Source organism: Globicephala melas, chromosome 7 (assembly GCF_963455315.2).
Source record: "Globicephala melas chromosome 7, mGloMel1.2, whole genome shotgun sequence".
Lineage (NCBI taxonomy): Eukaryota > Metazoa > Chordata > Mammalia > Artiodactyla > Delphinidae > Globicephala > Globicephala melas.
In genome coordinates, this window is record NC_083320.1 from 8,567,661 (window position 1) to 8,587,370 (window position 19,710).

Genomic DNA, 19,710 nt, shown 5'->3' on the forward strand with positions numbered 1-19,710 from the left:
TCATCCAGGACCCCGCCCGCCCCGGGGCTGCCCGCTGTCCCGCCTGCCGCCTGGCGCGAATTCTCCCCAGGCCTGTGTCTTCCGTGCCGCCACTGCCGCCCCGCCTCGCGAGGGAGGGTGCACGGAGAGCTCCATGGTGTTCTCTAACCCTCCTCGAGGTCAGCGATCCCGCGGGAATGGGAACCGTCGTCCGCACCTGGGATCAGGCTTCAGAATAGCCACCCCTAGAGAAAGGACTCCCTCCCCCCCCGCCACCGTCACCCGCCATTGCTGAGAAAAACGGGTTGAGGAGAGGTGCTCGCGGGGCTCGTAGCGCCACCTGCTGCTCGGGAAGTCTCCCTGCAGCGCCCACCCCGCGCCCCAGCCAAGCCTTTAGGGATCCCGGTAGGGCAAAGAGCGTTTTCTTAGAAGGGTGATTTTCCATTTTTTTAAAAAAACCAGGGCCCAGCTTCCAAAGAAACCCAAACATAAATGCTTTACAATCATAGCACGATGAATCCCTAAGCAAGCACTGGTTTATAATAAAATTGAACAATGAAGGTTTTTATTTACATTTGTAATAGTTAATACTGTACATGGTTTAAAAATCAGAAATATAAAAAGATATACAGTGAAAAGTGTTCTGAAGGAAAAACAAATTTTCCGTTCTTGTCTTACATCTGACAGGTTCCTCTCTCCCTCCGTAGCGACAGGTTCCTGTTTTTTATTGTATCTAATTTGGAATGCCTGTTGTGATAGCCATCTGCAGTCTTGTACCAGCTTTTACTAAACAATTTACTTCCATAGTCAGTACTGAGAAAACCTTGACAAAGATTTGTGACAAATGGTGGCATTTTAAAGCCACTAGCCTTATCAAGCTACTCTTCAGCTGGATAGTGACCTACTAAAGCTTATTTCTGAGGCCTTCTCGAAACAATGTAACCCAGTGGCACAAGCCAATGTTTTGCAGTTGAAATAAAATTTGGTTTATGACACACTTGAGCGTATGTGTGAATTCTTTTTTTAACTCTTGTGGCCAAGTTTCATGACATGTGAGATCTTAGTTCCCCAACCAGGGATCCAACCCGCGCCCCCCTGCTTTGGAAGTGTGGAATCTTAACCACTGGACCGCCAGGGAAGTCCCAGGGCATGTGTGAATTTTTTTAAAATTAGTATTCTTAGGCTATTGTTGTTAAAATATATTAAATATAATTATTAAACACTTTTCAAGAAACTGTAGCTCAGATTGAAAGACGCTCACCTTGGAGGTGTGCATGAAAAACAAACAGATTGAGTGCGTGGGAGTATTATTTTACAGAGGCACTTTGGCTGATCCGTCACATAAAGATAATTGTGCGCCCCACACTCCTAAAAGAATCAGACACAAACGCTAACAGGTAACGGGAATGAGTGAAGCAGGCCGAGTGTAAGAAAACACCAGCTCAGCAGGATGGTGCACGGCAACTGACACTAGTGTCAGGGAAGCAGTAGGGGGTGGTGGTGACTGTGACAGAATGAAGAGTGATGCCCCAACTAAAGAGAGCCATGGCTACTCAGCGCCGACAGTGTTGCAGTGCCAAATGCAGGGCTACTGTCGTGAGAGCTTCTGATTTTTCCAAGAAAAGCCGGAAATCGGAATTTTGTGTGAAATCCTCAGAATTTTACATGTTGGCAAGTTGGGTGAAATGGGTGAAGGGGGTGGAAAGGTACAAACTTCCATTTATAGGATAAATCAGTCCTGGGGATGAATGTACAGCATGACGACGTACAGTTGTATATTGGAAAGTTGCTAAGAGAGTAAATTTTAAAAGTTCTGATCACAAGAAAAAATTGTAACTTGGTGCAGTGACAGATGTTAACTAAACTTAGGGTGATAAGCAGTTCACAGCATACACATATACCAAATCATTAGGCTGTACACCTAAAACAAATACAATGTTATATGTCAATTACATCTCAAAAAAAAATGTTGGCAACTAATTCTAAATGTTTTAAAGCAGAGAGGTGGCCAGTTTGCCATCTCTGCTCTTCAAAAAGAAGACATTCTCTATGGAAGGACGATTCTGTCTCTGGCTGGGACGCTGAGCTTGTAATTGCCACAGTCTCATCTGAGCCCCATGGGAGCCCTCTGAGAGGTCCCTCTCTTCTTGGACATTCTGCTGTCCCAGGCCTCTGGCTTCTCCCTCTCCATTCCATTCTGCACTCTTTAGTCAGAGCAATCTTTTTCAAAATTCAACTCTGACCACGGCCTCTGCTCCTTGAAACCCTGAGTCCCCATCTTGGGCTCTATTCTTCTGCTTTGTTCTTCCCTGTTTCTGTGCACGGGCTTCTTCTCACTCCCCGTTCTCGCTGTGGGAGTGCAATGCCTCGGATTGCTATGGACAAGGTGGTGGCCCTAAAATGTACCCCTGCAGCCCTGCCCTCTCTCCAGAGCATCAGACTCACACACCTACCAGGCATCTCTGCTTGACGCTCCTTAATTCAACGACCTCAAAGCTGCATACATTGAGGCCCCACCCCCCACCCCCGCTGCATGTGTGTCTCCTGCCTTGATCCCAGTGTGATGAAGGGCATCCATCAGCTACTGAAGCAGGGCCCCCAGGGAGAGGGTGGGTAGAGGGCACCATAGACTGTTTTGTCCCCCCAACCTGGTCTGCACCAGATATGGTCCTCCCTAATCTCTCTCACACCAGCCCAGCCTCCCATCTCACTCCATCACCCACTATTCATCTCCCCCTCTTCTTTCCTGGCCGCAACAGTTCCCAACAGCCTTGACTTCCTGCTCACCATGGCACAATTCTCCAGGCCATTCTTCACAGCTAGCCTGGAGCACTACCCAAAACAAGGAAGGCAGGGACTGTCTCCTCCAAGCTTCTCCAGGACTTTCATCCAACCCTGCTTACCCTCCATCTTTATGTCCCACCCCTCTGCCCTGTGTGCCACACTCTGGCCATCCTGAACTGCTCCGATTCCCAAAAAGGCTGTGCGGGCATGGTACCTTGTCTCTGACCTCAGTACCTGCTCTCCGCTCTGTCTTCAAGGCCTCTTCCCCTCATCCCCAGCACCTCCTCCAGGACGCCTTCCTTGACCACCCCACCATGTGTCCCGTTACAGCCTTTACCCACACAGCTATAATCATGTCTTCTTGCCTATGTCCCAACTGAACAAGGAACTACTCAAGGGCACAGTCACATCTTATTCATCTTCGTGTCCCCTAGAGTAACTAGTACAGGGTCAGGCACATAGCTGGTGCTCAATAAATATTTGTTGGATGAATGGATCAACACAGGGTCAGTTAGTTATTGGCACAAGGCTAGAACTCAGACCAGTGTCTCAGAAACCCCTGCCCTCTCCAAGACTCTAAAATGTGCTCTTTTTAGAGGACACTTAGGACACAGTAAAACCACAGAAAGAATTCTTACCCAGTGCTCTGTTCATAAACAACTACCTCCCTCCAAATACAGGAATAACCCAAAAGATCTCAAAACCCAAACGAGGTCAGCTGTGGGCTCACACAGATACGCGCTAGGCGGGGACCTCTGTCAGGGTGACGGGAGGAAACCGTGACCCTGATTTTTCTTTGCGGATGTGCCCACCTTGAGCAGGATTCAGTCCGAAGCTTCGCCGAAGCACCTCCCTGGCCCGCGCGGCGCCCTCTAGTGGTCACAGCGTTCCCCAGAAGGCAGAGCACTTGGGAAGGGGCGAGCGCTCTATGACCACCCACCTCTACCCACCCTCATCCCCTCAACCCGCGAGCCTTCTGGCATTTGAATCCTGGGTCTTAGGAGGGCTCGGTCTCCTGTTAAGGACTGGGCTCGACTGCTTTTTGAGCTGCACAGCGATAAGGTGGAAAGGGCGGTGTCGGTGCCAGGACACCAGGGATCAAATCCCTGTTGCACAGCAGCCCTGGGGTCACCTGAGCCCTGCTGTAGAGGGGGCTGGTCCACCTACCTGGCGCAGCTTGTGAGGGGAGGTGCTCTAATCAAGGGCTTGGCATAGAACAGCGCGGAATAAAACTGGCCACGAGGCTAGTGGTTGCTTCCTGTACAGCACGCCGGCCACGTGCTTTCAGAGTAAAAGCGTTTATTCAGGGAGCAGAAACATGAAACGCAGACGGTGACTCGGGCCTCCCGTAGGTATGTGCTTGGTTGGAGGGAAACGCCCAGCTGGGGCTATAATTGTTTTGGATGGACTGAGGCACGAAAGAACCCGGGAAGCCATCGGAGACGCTGGGCTCTCTTCCCTCTAAGGACAGTGTCCAGGAGGGCAACGCCTATCATGGGCAACCGGAAGTCTGCCCTGGATGAAGTGATGCTGGAAGCCACTGTTCCCTCGCTGGGGGAGGGGTGGCTGGGGGCGGGGGGAGGGTCTATGATGACCAACCAGCTCTGGGCAAGTGGCCAGGGGTGGGAGGAGCCACAATGAACCCTCAAGGGAGACATCCTGCACTCTGGCTGTCCTATCTAGTGGCTACTAGACCCAGGTGGCCACTTGAAATGTGGCTAGTGCAACCCAGGAACTGATTTTAAATTAAAATTGTATTTTATTGACATTTGAAGACTGGTACCCAATTCAGTCATTGGAAAACTTTTTAAGTATCTTTGGAACAATTGAGGATGTGAATCTATTTTTTCAACTATAAATTTAATGAAATCTAAATACAGATTAAGTATATTGGATAAAAATTTAATTTCTGAATTGGCTGTAAGTGTAAAATTCTCACAGGGTTTCAGAGACGCAAAATGCCTCATTAAAGTTTTTTTTTATATTTACAGTTGAAATGATACTATTTTGGACATACTGGGCTAAATAAAATGTTCATAAAATTAATTTCACCTGTTTCTTTTGATTTTTTTTTTCTAATGTGGACACTAGAAAATTTAAAGCTACCTATGTGCCTGGTAGGTTCTTCTGAGACAGGGCTGGTCTAGACTCACCCCGAGGTCTCAGTCCCTCCGCCCTCCTATTCAGGCCTGGCCCCTTGGCCTGCTTCACCATCATGGCTGCTCTTTGCTGGTGGCACGTACGGGGCCAGACCAGATCAGGGGGCAGAATCTGAAAGTGAGACCCACCCCTGTCAGGGATCAAGGGGCTGTTCTGGAGAGGGCTATGCACCTGGGACGGGGGAGGGGGGGGATGTCAGAGTGAAGGCATTCTGGGGTTAGGGTGATGATCTGAGGCAACACCCTGCTCTGAGAAGACCTTGTTAAACAGTGAGGGAGAGAAAGAACTCATGTGACAAGACAGAGACCGAGTTTCTGCAGCCAGGACTCATTCTGAGGGCTTGGCTCCAAGGACTAAGCTAAGCGCCTAATTACTCCATATAAGTGCAGAGCAGGACAGCAACAAGCATGACTTGAGACTGAACATCTGCATTTCTGCCTGAGGGTCTCTGAAATTCACTGTCTGCACTTCAGCAGGAACCCTGGCTGGAGCTGAGCAGCTCAGGGAGGAAGCCAGACAAGATTCTCTCTTTTGCCAGAGCCCTGGACCCACAGCAGCCCTAGCGCCCAGTCGCACACCATGGTCCCTTGGAGTCGAATTCCAAGATCCCTGTGAACCACAGCATGGCCCAGTGGGGTAGTCTCTGTTTCTCCTCCGTATTAGGCAGCCTCAAATAAAAGGCAACCAGAGGGCTCTGGCCCAGGGGCCAAAGGCATCAGAGGGATACGTGTGGGGTCCTGGGCGTCACCCCTGCCCTCTCCATTTCCCCTTGAACTTTCCACGTGTCAGCATATGGCAGGCTGCCCAGGCCAACTTCCTCGTCTGTCCCAATCCTTGATCCACTTACACACAAAACCAGGTCAGAAGGGGGTCATCTGGGTACAAAATAACCGGCTCCTCTACTGTGCTGGCTATGTTTGCCACCCAAACAGGACAAAGTGCAGCCTCCTGACCACAGGGGCAGCCCTGCAGCACGGATCTGCTACACTTTGAAGTACAGACTGCTTTCAGGTTCACGTGGCCACTGTCAACCTTCCCCAGGGAGGTGGGGTCCTAGGTGGTCTGCCCCCGGTAAGAGGGGCTTGTTTAGACCACAGGTGGAGGGGCCTCAGCCCTTGACCCCTTTGCAGCTTTGCCTTAAACTTTGGTTTGATAACCAAGGGATTCTTGTGCAGAAGGTCTCGTAAACAAATATTTTGAGAGGAAACTGTGACACACGTAGTATAAAGGGTTCTCTGAGACTCCATTAAGGCCATTTTATCTCGTTAGACATTCACGTGTGCAGACACACACCCTAATAAATACCAAGTTAAATGCTATCTCTTAAAAAAAAACCCTCTTTTTAAATATCTACTTACACTTTCCAGCTACATGTTTTCCAATCCCAGCCAATAGGGTTGTGGAGATGTCACCCAGGGCAGGACTGAGGGACTTTAGGCCAGACGATTCCATTTATTATCCATGGAATTCCATTCCATCTGCCATTTAACCAGATGCCTTGCTCCCAAGGGTCCCTTCAAGGAACACTTTTATGAGAATAAAGATCCATTCCGTTTCCAATTAGCCGGCAATTAGGTACTGTTTGGTTTTATTAGATATTAGGAATTATTGATTCAAGTCAGAAGTAACACAACCACTGCCATATTAGAAAGATTAGCACCGAAGAGCCCACACGGGGACCTGACTGGAGGCCCCTCACCGATGGCTCCTGGTACCACTGACCTAATTCTGCCCTCAGACAGGCCCACCCCAACCTTTGTGCCTTGTAAAGGGTCCCTAGAGGAGAGACCCACTGCCAAAGCCATCCCTTCCGCTACCTAGCTCTTCTGTCTGCTAGAAGACGGCAACAACATTTCCAGAAAGGATGGGGCGTATCTTAGCCATTCTCAAGGAAGCAAAGATGGGTCTCAGTCTCGTTTAACATTTGGGAGGCAGAACCCAAATCTCAGTAAAGAAAGACCTCTCTTCAACTATTCACAGCAAATACTGAAGGTAACGAAAAAATAATGAGTAAACCACCCTTTATACCAGAGGCTTGCAAACTCACTTGCCCACCTGGACCAGGACCAGGCAATGGCATATTCAGATGAAGAGAAGCAGAGGAGTGGCAGAGGTGGGCGGGAGGGATGCAGGACACTGGAGAGGACAACATGCCCCATCCTTCACCCAGAAAACCAGCTTTTTTACATGCAATCTCCCAAGTTTCAAATGTTGGCAACAAATACAGAAGATTTTTAAACACAGCAGAGGCTACTGTCATGTGACTTCTGCCTTAGACAATTTCCTAACTTAAAATAAGCTCCCGCCCCCCCATCAAATAACAAAACTTCAACCAAATTATTACAAAGAAATTAACAGAGAAATAGAAAAATATAGCAGCTTCAAAAATACCAGTCTTGGGGCTTCCCTGGTGGTGCAGTGGTTAAGAATCCGCCTGCCAACGCAGGGGTCACAGGTTCGATCACTGGTCTGGGAAGATCCCACATGCCGCGGAGCAACTAAGCCCGGGTGTCACAGCTACTGAGCCTGCGCTCTAGAGCCCACAAGCCACAACTACTGAAGCCCGCGTGCCTAGAGCCCGTGCTCTGCAATGAGAAGCCCACGCACTGCAACGAAGAGCAGCCCCCGCTTGTGGCAACTAGAGAAAGCCCGCGCGCAGCAACGAAGACCCAATGCAGCCAAAAATAAATAAATAAAACAAATAAATTTATTAAAAAAAATACCAGTCTCCCCATTTTATCTTATTTTTTTATTTTTTAACGTTTTCATCTTTAATGAAATGACTTTGGAAATAACATTCATTTCCATGAAACCAATACTACAGTTTTTGGAGTCACAGTAAGATCCACAGAATTATATCTGTAATTAATATGAATGCCAACATTTCAAGCAGTAATTTCTGTTATATGGCAAACAAAATCAAGAAAGCAACCATCAAACAAGAGACCCATAGCTTCAGACAAGTCAAATCCCAGGATAGCGTGTGAGAACAGTTGCTGCTTCAGCGAAGGGTTTCTGGCGAAACCAATGATGAGGCTGCCAAAGGCTGTTCCCATAACAGCACCAGAATCAGCCACTCCTAGTGCTGCAGCACCTGCACCAATAAAATTGGCTGTAGTATCAATGTCTCTGCTGATTGCACTGGTCTAAAACTCCCTTTGGATTAACTGAGACACACCATTCTGGGCCCCATTAAGTCCTGAAGAGCCCTCTCCAGCCCTAGCCTCTGGTCGAGATAACACTGATGCAGAAATTGGTCTGTATGCAACTCTGGATCCAACTCGGATCAGAGCAGGGTGCAGGCGAGCTTGCGCAGGCGCACATCTTGCACTCTTCAGGGCAGCTGGAGGACTTGGTTGACAGGCAACGTGGGCTCCTCTCCTGCTTCCTCTCTTCCCGGGAGGTGGCCGTGGCCGTGGTGGTAGAGGTCCAAGGAATGGGGCTCCCCATTTTAAAACAAAGTCAACAGCAATTCATTTTGTGTAGGAGGAAGTCAGCTGTATCCTTCCTGTCATCCTACCTGCCCTCACACTCATATGGACCAGGCTCCCTATTATAGAGAATAAATTGAGGCATAGAGCAGGGAGGGCCCCTCCTTAGCATCAAAGAGCTCCTCGGCCACAGAAGGTTTCCCATTCCCCATTTGGTCGCCACCACAGCAAGAACTGAAATAACTAATACAAGTTACGTAGCATCTTGCAGAGTGCTGGGCACAACTGCACGTCTGCTGAGTGAATCATGCGTGAATGAATGAATTTAGCTGCTTCCCTTAGACAGTGCTTTCTACTTGGGAAAATCAGGAGCTGTGCTTGCCATTCCAAAGACTGGATTTCTCCAGGGGCAGGTGAGAAAGACAAGGGAGTTAATACAGAGTTCCCTCTCTGAGTGAACAGTCAGATGGTCTTCCCGGCTTTTAAGGGAACATCATTGACCCTGACTGACTCATAAACAGAGAAAAAAGGATTGAGGAACTCGGCACCTCTGGGCTTCATCGGCTTTGACCTCGGGTTAGGACCTGAGATTGAGAACAGACCCTATGCTCTTGCAATCCATACCCCTAACTTTCCTTCTGTTTGGTGCTGTGGTTAGTCCCTAGCATCTTTATTCTCAAAGAACGCGGCACAGAAAGTTAATGTCAACATGAGGAAGAAACATGGTCCTTTCTTCTCAAGAATGTGCAAAGCTATTTATACCCTGGGCCTGCAGCACAGGGACCATACTGGCTCTGGCCCTAAAGGCCCCCAGGGTGGCAATGCATCGTTATTCTGCCTTGCCCTGGGAGCCAAAGCCCCAGGAAGCCCAACTCTCTCTGCTCTGGGGGACTCTTCCTAGAATTTGACAGGGAGGAGATTGTCTCATCTACAGTTTCTCAGAGTTGCCATGATTGGCATTTTGAATGGAACAATTTTGTGCTGCTGGAGATTGCCCTGCACATTGTGAGATGCCCACTAAATTCCAGGGGTGTCCCACAGTTGCAGTGACTCTCCCAGCACACCACACATGCACACACATGCACACACACACACACAAATTTCCAATACTGCCTGGAGCGGGTAGCCTGGCCCCTGGCTGAGAGCCACTAGGCTGGTAGCGCCCTCACGTGTTTGAGAAACAGAAGACCCAAAGGTTGAGTGACAGGTCCAAGGCTCCCCTCTCAGATCTGATGATTTCTAGTCCAGCTGCTCTTGAAATGATGGATACTCATGCAAACAATCATGGGATGTCACAGCACCGCAGAACCTCAAAGCAGATAGCCAGCTGTCTCAATGGCATAGAGAAACCACGGCACAGAGAGAAAAAATAACCCCACAGTGACCAGAGAGTGAGCAAATGCGAGGGGGGGGGCAGATTCCCGGAGGATACACTTTCTTAGGTCCTGCTTAGCTTAGTAAGTCCCGCTGCTTGGCTGGTAACAGGTCAATGCAACAGCCCCCTGGAAGGTGGGGTTTTGTAGCATCCCAAGGTCAACATGGAGGCAGGGTAGCTCAGTGAGAGCCAGCCCCCTGTCTGTAGGTTAGAGCCGGGGCAGCCACGGGTCCAGCCTTCATCTCAAGTCTCCGGCGGGCTCAGTGGGAGTGGAGGCAACTCTATCACAGGCTACTGAACCCTTTCTGGGATCCTCGCAATCTCCATTGGGATATACGACTGTCAGTGCCAGCTCCTCCTCAGGATCCTGGAAGTTACCTGGAACACAAGAGAAGGAATCGCCCAATGAGAAGGTGAAGTTTATGAGGGGTAAGCTGGGAATGAAAGGGAAGGAGTTGGCCCCAGTGACTCTCTACTTTAAAAACACAACAAAATACGTAGCGAAAACCTTAAAAATGTACATACCCTTTGACCCAGCAATTCCACTTCTAGGATTTTATCCTAAGGAAATAATTAGGAATAATTAGTGGAACTGCTCCAGCCATCTTGCTACCAGCATACGGATGGAAACAGCACTGAGGACGGCCCAGCAAAGAGAAGGAAAAAACCTGGGTCCTTGAAAGTGTTGCTGGACCCCTAAATCAACCAGCCCTGAAACTGACTCCACCTCTAGACTGTCTTTTAGGTGAGATGATGAATTCCTCGTCTGCTTCTGCTAGTTTGAGTCATGGCTTCTTTACCTATAGCTGAGAGCATCCTAACTGATTCGATATCTGACAAAGGGATTGGCTGAGTAAACTGTGGCTCAGTCACATTATGGGATTCAGGCATTAAAAATGACGTACAGGGCTTCCCTGGTGGAGAAGCGGTTAAGAATCCGCTTGCCAATGCAGGGGACATGGGTTTGATCCCTGGTCTAGGAAGGTCCCACATGCCGTGGAGCAACTAAGCCCGTGGGCCACAACTGCTGAGCCTGCGCTCTAGAGACTGCAAGCCACAACTACTGAAGCCCACGTGCCGAGAGTCCGTGCTCCGCAACAAGAGAAGCCACCACAATGAGAAGCCCGTGCACCGCAAGGAAGACCCAAGGTACCCAAAAATAAATAAATAAAAATGATGTATAAAATTCCATAGGACTGAATGCACACACACACACACACACACACACACATACACAAGTAAAATTCAGGAAATCTGAGTAAGGTCTGTGGATTGTTTCAATGTCAACACCCAGGCTATGATATTATCCTATAGTTTTGCGACATGTACATGGGGGAAAACAGGGCAAGATGTACACAGGATCTCTTAATGTGATTTCTTACAATTGTGTAATTGTGTAGTCACATGCAATTAATTGTGTAAGATTAATTGCATGTGAATCTACGATCACCTCAAAAAAAAAAAGATGAAAGATGTTGACATATAATTATCGCTGTGGAATACTGCACAATCACAGTATGCTATTGATAAAGAAAGCAGATTCTAAAACAGTGTATGGAAATGTATGTATGTATAATCTGCTATTTATTATGTATATTATAAATGTTTATGTATAGCCTGCACACGCAATTTGCATTTAATACATTCACTTCTACATGAGACTAAACAATTTGGTATATGCTACAGAGAGAGGTGATCAAAGAGTTACATAAAGTTGTTTATGGGGACTTCCCTGGTGACACAGTGGTTAATAATCTGCCTGTCAATGCAGGGGACACAGGTTCGAGCCCTGGTCCGGGATGATCCCACATGCCGCGGAGCAACTAAGCCCCTGAGTCACAGCTACTGAGCTTGTGGTCACAACTACTGAAGCCCACGTGCCCTAGAGCTTGAGCTCTGAAACAAGAAAAGCCACCGCAATGAGAAGCCTGAGCACTGCAATGAGGAGTAGCCCCTGCCTGCCGCTACTAGAGAAAGCCCAAGCGCAGCAAAGAAGACCCAACGCAGCCAAAAAAAAAGAAAAAAAAATGTTTATGATTCCTTTGCTTTTTTTCCCCTTTAGTTTCCAGATACATCCAAAATGATGATGGAGAGGTTGACGTTAACATTTTTGCAGTTAAATATATTAAAATGTGATGTATTTTGCAGATGATTTATATATTATATAGAAGTGAATTTATTAATATTTAAGTAGTACAAGGCAATATAAATAGATAGCTAGATGGACAGACAGAATGGTCTACCCAAATTATAGTTGACTCTGAGTGGGGGAATTAAATGAATGATTTTTAATATTTGTGTTTCTTCTTTTGTATTTTTTGAGCTTTCAATTGTGTAGACAGAATTCTAAGACAGCCCCCAAGATTCCCATTCCTTGGTGTACTTATCCTGCATAATCCCCTCCTTTGAGTGTGGGTGGGGCCTGTGATTCTGATGAGATAGTCATGCCATAGATCTGGGTATGTGACGAAGGTAATGGGGAGTCACTCCTGTGATTGGGAGTCACTCCTGTGATTATGTTATGTTATAGGAGACTGGAGATTCTCCTCAGGATGGAAGGAGCAGCTGCTGTGTATTGAGGGAGCCTGGGAGAGGAGACAGCTTCAGGGCCTCTTGGAGGTGACAGCCAGCAAGGTGGGGACCTCAGTGCTCCAGCAGGGTGCAGTCCCCCCCTAGGTGGGCTCTGCCTCTGGTCTCTCGCTGCTCCTGCAGTCCAGTCACTTCGCTATACACCCTAATCAGCGCACACCCCTGCTCAGAAGTCGCCAGGGTTCCCTATTCCTGACAGACTTGGGTCCAGGGCCCTGATGTGACTCCAACTCTCCTCTTCAGCCTCGGCCCTCACCAGTCTCATTCTGCACCTCACCCCCAGGGCACTCTTTTCTGAGCTTGACATCATGCTGTCAAGCCTTTGTTCATGGTGTTCCCTCTCCAAATCTTCCCATTTCTAAGAAAATCCCCCAACCTCCAGCTCAAAAGTCACTTGTTAAACTCCCTGGATCCTCAGGGGAGACAATGCGTTTGGCTCCAGGTGCCCCATCACCTACGTCTGGCAACTGTCTTCCAGCCCCGCCCACAACCCCTTCCCTAGTCAGAGACTCCTGGGGCGAGAGCCCCGATGACCCAGCCTGAGTGCCGGCTGCCTGGGGGTCAAGGCACCTCACGTTGCTCATCCCCACGTCCCGCACAAGGCAACGTCTTCGCCGATGGTGGGCCACTCCATCCCTATGGTCCACTGTGTGCACGTGACCTTAACCCCAGGGCCCCCTCAGGGTCCAGGAAGCCAGGAAGGCGACACACTCACCCTGAGCTGGGTCACTGGGGGAAGTGGCATCTGGGTCCTTCCCCCGGCTCCAGGGACCCCAGGAAAAGCATGCCAGCAGTCCTGGGAGGCCGGGTCTCTCCCACGCTCCTTCTGCTAGAAAGAACACAAGGTCCAAGAGGCAGTGGGGTCAGATGGGGCATGACACGACTGAGAGACTTTCTGTTCAGCCACCCAAGAGCTTCAACTGTCAACTGCCCTAGTTTTAACTGCCTGATTAAAAAAGAAAGATTCTGATTTGCAAAAGGGGGTAGGTTTTTGAGCTTTAAAAAAAAAAAACCAAAAAGAAAGACTGCTTTTATATACCTATTACCTAATTTCATCTTTGCAAAAACTCTATGTAGGTACCATGTTGGAGAAACTACAGTAACAAAAATGACATGAAATTAATTACAATTACATAGCACCAAAGAAAAAACTCAAGAAGCAGTAATTGCCCCCCTACCCCCGGATTTGTAGTTCAAACTATTTTTTAAATTTTATTGAAGTTTAGTTGATTTACAATGTTGTGTTAATTTCGGCTGTACAGCAAAGTCACTCAGTCATACATATATATACTTTTTTCATATTCTTTTCCATTCTGGTTTTTCACAGGATACTGAATATAGTTCCCTGTGCTATACAGTAGGACCTTGGTGTTTATCCATCCTATATACAGTAGCTTGCATCTGCTAATTCCAAACTCCCAATCCTTCCCTCCCCCACCCCTCCTCCTCCTTGGCAACCATAAGTCTGTTCTCTATGTCTGAGAGTTTGTTTCTGTTTTGTAGGTATGTTCATTTGTGTCGCATTTAGGATTCCACATATAAGTGATAACATATGGTATTTGTCTTTCTCTTTCTGACTTACTTCACTTAGTATGATAATCTCTAGTTGCATCCATGTTGCTGCAAATGGCATTATTTCATTCTTTTTATGGCTGAGTAATATTCCGTTTTGTGTATATATATATACATACACACACACAATGTGATATATATATATCACATCTTTATCCATTCATCTATCAATGGACATTTAGGTTGTTTCCATGTCTTGGCTATTGTACATAGTGCTGCTATCAACATAGAGGTGCGTGTATCTTTTCGAATTATAGTTTTGTCTGGGTATATGCCCAGGAGTGGAATTGCTGGATCATAGGGCGACTCTATTTTTATTTTTTTGAGGAACTCCATACTGTTTTCCATAATCGCTGCACCAATTTACATTCCCACCAACAGTATAGAGGGCTCCCTTTTCTCCATACCCTCTCCAACATTTATTATTTGTAGACTTTTTTGCGGGGGGGCCACGCAGCATGTGGGATCTTAGTTCCCCTACCAGGGTTCAAACCCGCGCCCCCTGCATTGGAAGTGAGGCATCTTAACCACTGGACTGCCAGGGAAGTCCCTATTATTTGTAGATTTTTTAATGATGGCCATTCAACTACTCTTGAAATGGCCATCAAACTATTTCTTAATAGAAATAGAATTAATCTTTTTTGATAATCACACACAAAACAATTACATGTCGATTCGAGTTTCCTTATTATAGTACCACCTCAGTTATGTGGGGATTTACTTGAGATCCCTAACCATCTGGAATAAGGTCAACTGGAACAAAGTTTTAAAAAAGGACTCCGGAGAGCCAAGACACAGAAAATCCTTTCTCATAATTCTTCACTTGGGGCCAATTTACTCTTAATCTGTACCCAATTCTAAAAAGATTGGGTCCTTGTTTTTCAACCAAAATGCATCTGAATTAAGCATAAACTGGGTAAAAGAGCACTACCAAGAGGCAGGCAACCTACAAGTATAAGAATAGGCATCAGACAGTGAGAAAGAGACTGGAAAGCTCCGCAAGCACTAGCAAAACCTCAGGAGCATGAATCCATGGTGCAACCCACCGCAAAAGCCTGGAAGAAATTACTGGACAATGAGTTATAATTACACCCGTGACCTTTAGTCATTAACGAAAGGTTTCATGTTCAGTATGTTTTGATAAAAGTACAATCGACTTTAACACAATATATAGAATGATTCCCTTGCAAAATGTTAATTGAAATGTTAGTGTTTAAAAAGAGGCAAGGATTCTGCATGCCAAGCAGGGTGTCAGGAAATGGGAATACAGTGGTGATTAAACTCACAAGGGAAAGTGACAAAACCATGCAGAAGCAGGTTCGGGTTTCATTTGTGAACTTGCAAATGAGAGTGGGCGGGTCAGGGAAGGCTTTCTGGAGGAGGAAGTCCAGTTCTGAATGGTGAGATGGGATTGGTCAGGAAAAGGAGGATGGAAGAAAAGGCTTTTCTCTCTGAGGCAACTGCAATGTAAAAAAAGTTTAGGAGCCCAGAGCAAGCTTGGCTCTGGGGAATTAAAAGTTGTTCCCTGGGGGTGGGGGATGGGGGGTGGTGGGATGAACTGGTAGATTGGGACTGACATGTATACACTAATATGTATAAAATGGATAACTAATAAGAACCTGCTGTATAAAATAATAAATAAAATAAAATTCAAAAAAAAAAAGTTGTTCCCTGGGAATAAGAGATGTCTAAGAGACAAAGGGCTCAGAGAATTTCTAGGCACAGGCTCATTAGGGGACAGAAAATTTTCCCCATCGGGCCAGGTCAGCAAAGGTGCTGGCAGCAACAACCCGAATGACAGTCCACCTCAGGACGTTCTCCATGTCTTTCAGAATGCTGGTCCTTGAGTTTCAAATTTAGCTGGCTTCCTCACAGACTCAACAGAAGAGTTGCGGGAAGGGGAGGAGAAGGTTAGGGCAGGCTCCACAGCTGAGATGAATGGTCTTCACCTAGGCAGGCCACGCTGGCAGGTAAGTCTGTGACATTTGCGACATCAGAGGTACCAGGTCTCCTTGCAGGAAAAGCCCCACCCCCGACCCCTGTAAGTCTGGCATCACCCAGTTGCTGAGTTAACACACCAATGCCCAGGGAGGCGGAACACAGCCTCTGTCGTCATTAACTCTTTAGCAAGAAGGTTGGCAGAGGCTGGAAAGCTTGGAGGGCGGCAGGTGCTGGAGAGGAGTTGGGGGAAGGAAGCTAGAAGCTAGAAGCTAAATCACTCCGGCTTTTCACCGCTTTGCCAGATCCAGCTGTACTTAACATCCATATTTTAATCTCGGGGCACTGGAAACCTGTAAAACCCTGTGTATCCGGATGGACGAGATTCTGACCCTTTTGCTGATGGCAGCAGTCACTGGGGCTGGGAGAAGACCCGTACTCCCCTCCCCACACTTCAGGAGAGTGGGGAGGGAAGCGAGGGAGACACTGCAGTGGGTAGCCAAGAAGGACTGGTAAACTCTAGGCCCTCAGTCCCTCACATCCTTTCTCCCCTCACCTCCAAGTCCCCGGCATTTATTCCTTGCCTTCTTTTGACCCCGCGGCGTTTCACCGTCGCGTCTCTAGCGCATCCCTAGCTGTGAGCGTCCTAGAAGCTCCTGGCACCGGATATCCCCCTAGTCCCAATTTTGTCCTCCTCCCACCTTGAAACTGGTGCATCCCAAGGCTTTCCCGTCTCCTCCTCCCCTCCCCCCCCAATCCCAGATCTGTGCCCAGCTCAGTCCAGCCCTCTTTCCACCAACCTCCCCTGCCTTCTGCTTGCCCCCTCGGCTTTCCTAAGCACTCAGAATCCCTTGCACTCAGGATCCACCCGGGACAGACTCGGCCCGTTGCCCAGGGCCCGCTCCGCCCTACCTGGGAGGCCTAGTGCTAGGCACCTCCTCTCTCCTGGCCTCAGTTTACCTCGGTGTACCATGAGGGGGGAGCTGGCCAAAAAAGCTGGCCTTCCCCCAGCCGCCGCCCGCCCACGCCGTCCGGGACCTAGAGCCCACTCACCTGGTCGCAAGCGCCCGGCGGCTTGCAGGGCCCTGCAGGCGGCCGCCTGAACAGTCAAGTTGGAAGCCGGGTGGCCGGGGCAGTAGGCAGCCGCCTGCACCGGGCCTCCAGCCTGGCGGCCGAATACCGTGCGCAGCAGCGCCTCCAGTAGCCGCAGCTCCGGAGCCACCGCGTCCTCGGGCTCCGCCTCGGCCACCAGCACCCCGACCAACGCCGCGCCGGGCCGCCGCCGGCTGCGCACGTCCCGCAGCATCTCCCGCAGGTGGCGCCGCGGCTCCCGGGCTGCCAGCGATGACGCGCGGCACAGCACGAAGACCAGCGGTGAGCGGATGGCGCGCGCCCGGGTCGCGGGCACCTTCTGCGCCCCCGGCGCCCCGGGCCCCGCGCCCTCGGCCGCCTCGCCGCCCGGCTTGCCCGCGGCTTGCTGGGGCGGGAACACCGCCCGGGCGAAGTCCCACAGCAGCGCGCGGCTCTGCTCGCGCTCCCACAGTTCTCCCACCAGCAACACCTGCCCGCAGCCGCCCGCCGCCTCCACCAGCTCCTGGAAGGGCTGCTCAGCCGCGCGCGCGGGCCGAGCAGCCAGCGCCTCCAGCTCGCGCTCCATGCTCGCCGCCTCCCGCCTTCTGCGGCCGCTGCTGCCCTGCCTGGCCAGCTGCCTGCCTCTCGAGGGGGCAGCGGCAGCGGCGGCGGCGGAGACGGCGGCGGCGGCGGCCGGGAGGACACGCCCCCGAGGGCTGCGCCCCGCCCGGCCCCCGGCCCGCGGGCCGGGATCGCCCAGCTCTAGTCGGCTGCTGGGCGGGAGCGGAGGCTCTCCCCCAGGCCTCTAATGGTGGCGCCTCCCGCAGTCCCTGCGGCAGACGCGGGGAAACTGAGCCGTTCATCCATCCATCCACCCATCCATCCATCCAACATTTATTGAACACCTACTAGGTGTACAGGACCCGAAGGTAGAGGAAGACAGAAAATTATTATGTGAGCAAATGGACCTTCACAAGCTAGATAGGTCTGAGGCCTGGAGCAGATAGATTTCTGAGTTCTCATGGTTCGGGGACAGGAAGTTTTGGAGGCCGGGCTGCCGGTGACTGCTGCTTTGAAGTGAAGTTGGCGGGTGGGGCAGGGCACCAGATAAGGGGGTAGTGAGGTGAGAAAAGAAGAGAAGCAGGGGTCTCTTCTGTTACTTCTGTCCTTGACTCACCTTTTGGGCCTTCAGCATTTAGAAAACGAATTGAGGGCTCATTGTTTCAACAAGTCCTCATGACCTGCAGGGCATTGTCCTCCGCACTGGGAAATGGAGGCAGATCGTGTTGCTCCCTGTGGAACGGAAAGTCTAGGGGGCAGATGCGGGGCACGGATGGTGTTCTGATCTATGTGTGCAGGAGGGGGACAAGAGGATGTCAGTAGGCCAGGTCAGAAGCAGGAATGCATTTCCTTTCATTCTAAGGGTCTAAGTCAGCTTCGTCCGATAGAACATTTGGTGGTGATGGAAGTGTTTTATATTATCTGTACTGTCCAATGCAGTAGCCACTAGACATATGTGCTATTATGGAGCACTTGAAATCTGGCTAGTGCAAGATTTAGATTTTATTTCATTTCAATTAAGTGTAAATAACCACATGAAGTGAGTGGCTAGGGCATTGGGCAGCGCTGGTCAACGCTCTTTACCTCTCCTCTATTACTCGGTATAGACCAAAGGCCCCTTTGGGTCAATAACTTGTTAATACTCAGCTCTCTCCTTCACCATATAACCCACAATCTGCTCTTGTAGTTACTGTGTTTCCTGCCCCCTGTAATTATGTTGAAACATCTCCTCCTGGAGAGTTTGTATGTCCATTCAATAAAGCAAACCTTTTCTGAGCACCTCCTGTGTGCAAGAAGTGGGGATTCAAACATATCCAAGCAGCTCTGCCCTAAGTCTGATCATCCTACAGTGGTATAGCCAATGTTGGGGGGAAGGACCCCATATCTTTGTTGTGGGCTTTGTTGTGCCTCTCTATACCATCTCTGCCCATGATGGATATCCAGGGGCTTGGGTGGGAAAAACACAAGATATGGAGCAAGAAGCCCTGGGCTGGAGTCAGGTTGGGTTCCAGCACCAGCTCAGTGATTCAGTCAACCAACCTGTATTTATGGAACATCTCTCTACCATGCACTGTGCTGGTGCTGGGAAGACAGCTGTGAACAGGCCAGGTTCCTTTGTGGAGCTGACGGTCTAGTGGAGGCTGGGAGAGAAAGACGAGAAACAAGTAAATTCATAAATAACAGCTTCAGACAGTGATTGGTGCAATGAAAAAAATAATGCAGGGCTGACACTATGGTAATGTGCTTGAGATGCTGGCCCATTCCCGTGCAACCCTGAAGATGCCACGGAAGCAAGAAGGAGGTTGAAGAGGACTGAGAAACAAACCTAAAAACTATGAGACGGGCCCTCCCCCACCCTACCTTCCTGGAGGCCGCAGGTGGTTGGGTTGTGGTGTGTGGGAGAGAAACAGAAGTCCTTTCCAGATGATCCTCATCTTCTAAAGTTAAAACAATATGTGTGTGTGTGTGTCTGTGTCCAGAAGAATATATTCAAAAAGTAGTCATACTCATCTCTAGATAGTAAGAATGACAGGTAATTTTTATTTTGTCCTTTTTGCTTATCTGTATTTTCTAACTATATAAAATAAATGGGATACCTTTGTTATAAGAAAACAATGAAAGCTATTAGTTTAATCAGATTTCTGGAAAGTATAAGCCAGGACAGATTTAATCAATAAATGAATTAAGATTCATTTCAGCTGCTAATGACACAGACTACAAATAACAGTGGCATAAACACAATGAAAGTTT

The 19,710-nt window shown here is 49.0% G+C and overlaps 1 protein-coding gene and 1 pseudogene across 2 annotated transcripts; both read right to left on the reverse strand.

Moving 5' to 3' along the window:
* Window positions 1–7,825: 7,825 nt before the first annotated feature.
* Window positions 7,826–8,390, reverse strand: LOC115852283 (ATP synthase F(0) complex subunit C3, mitochondrial pseudogene; annotated as a pseudogene).
* C7H2orf72 (chromosome 7 C2orf72 homolog) lies at window positions 8,379–17,560 on the reverse strand. Of its 2 annotated transcripts, none has more exons than XM_060301742.1 (3): window positions 16,882–17,560; window positions 13,034–13,144; window positions 8,379–10,107 (listed from the first exon to the last, which is right to left on the reverse strand). In XM_060301742.1, exons 1-3 carry the CDS (start codon window positions 17,483–17,485, stop codon window positions 9,968–9,970), a joined length of 855 nt encoding a protein of 284 aa, XP_060157725.1. In that variant the 5' UTR covers window positions 17,486–17,560; the 3' UTR covers window positions 8,379–9,967. The 2 variants fall into 2 exon arrangements, with proteins under 2 accessions (XP_060157725.1, XP_030732400.2); XM_030876540.2 differs by having other exon boundaries at window positions 13,034–13,147; window positions 16,882–17,558.
* Between the last annotated feature and the right edge of the window lie 2,150 nt (window positions 17,561–19,710).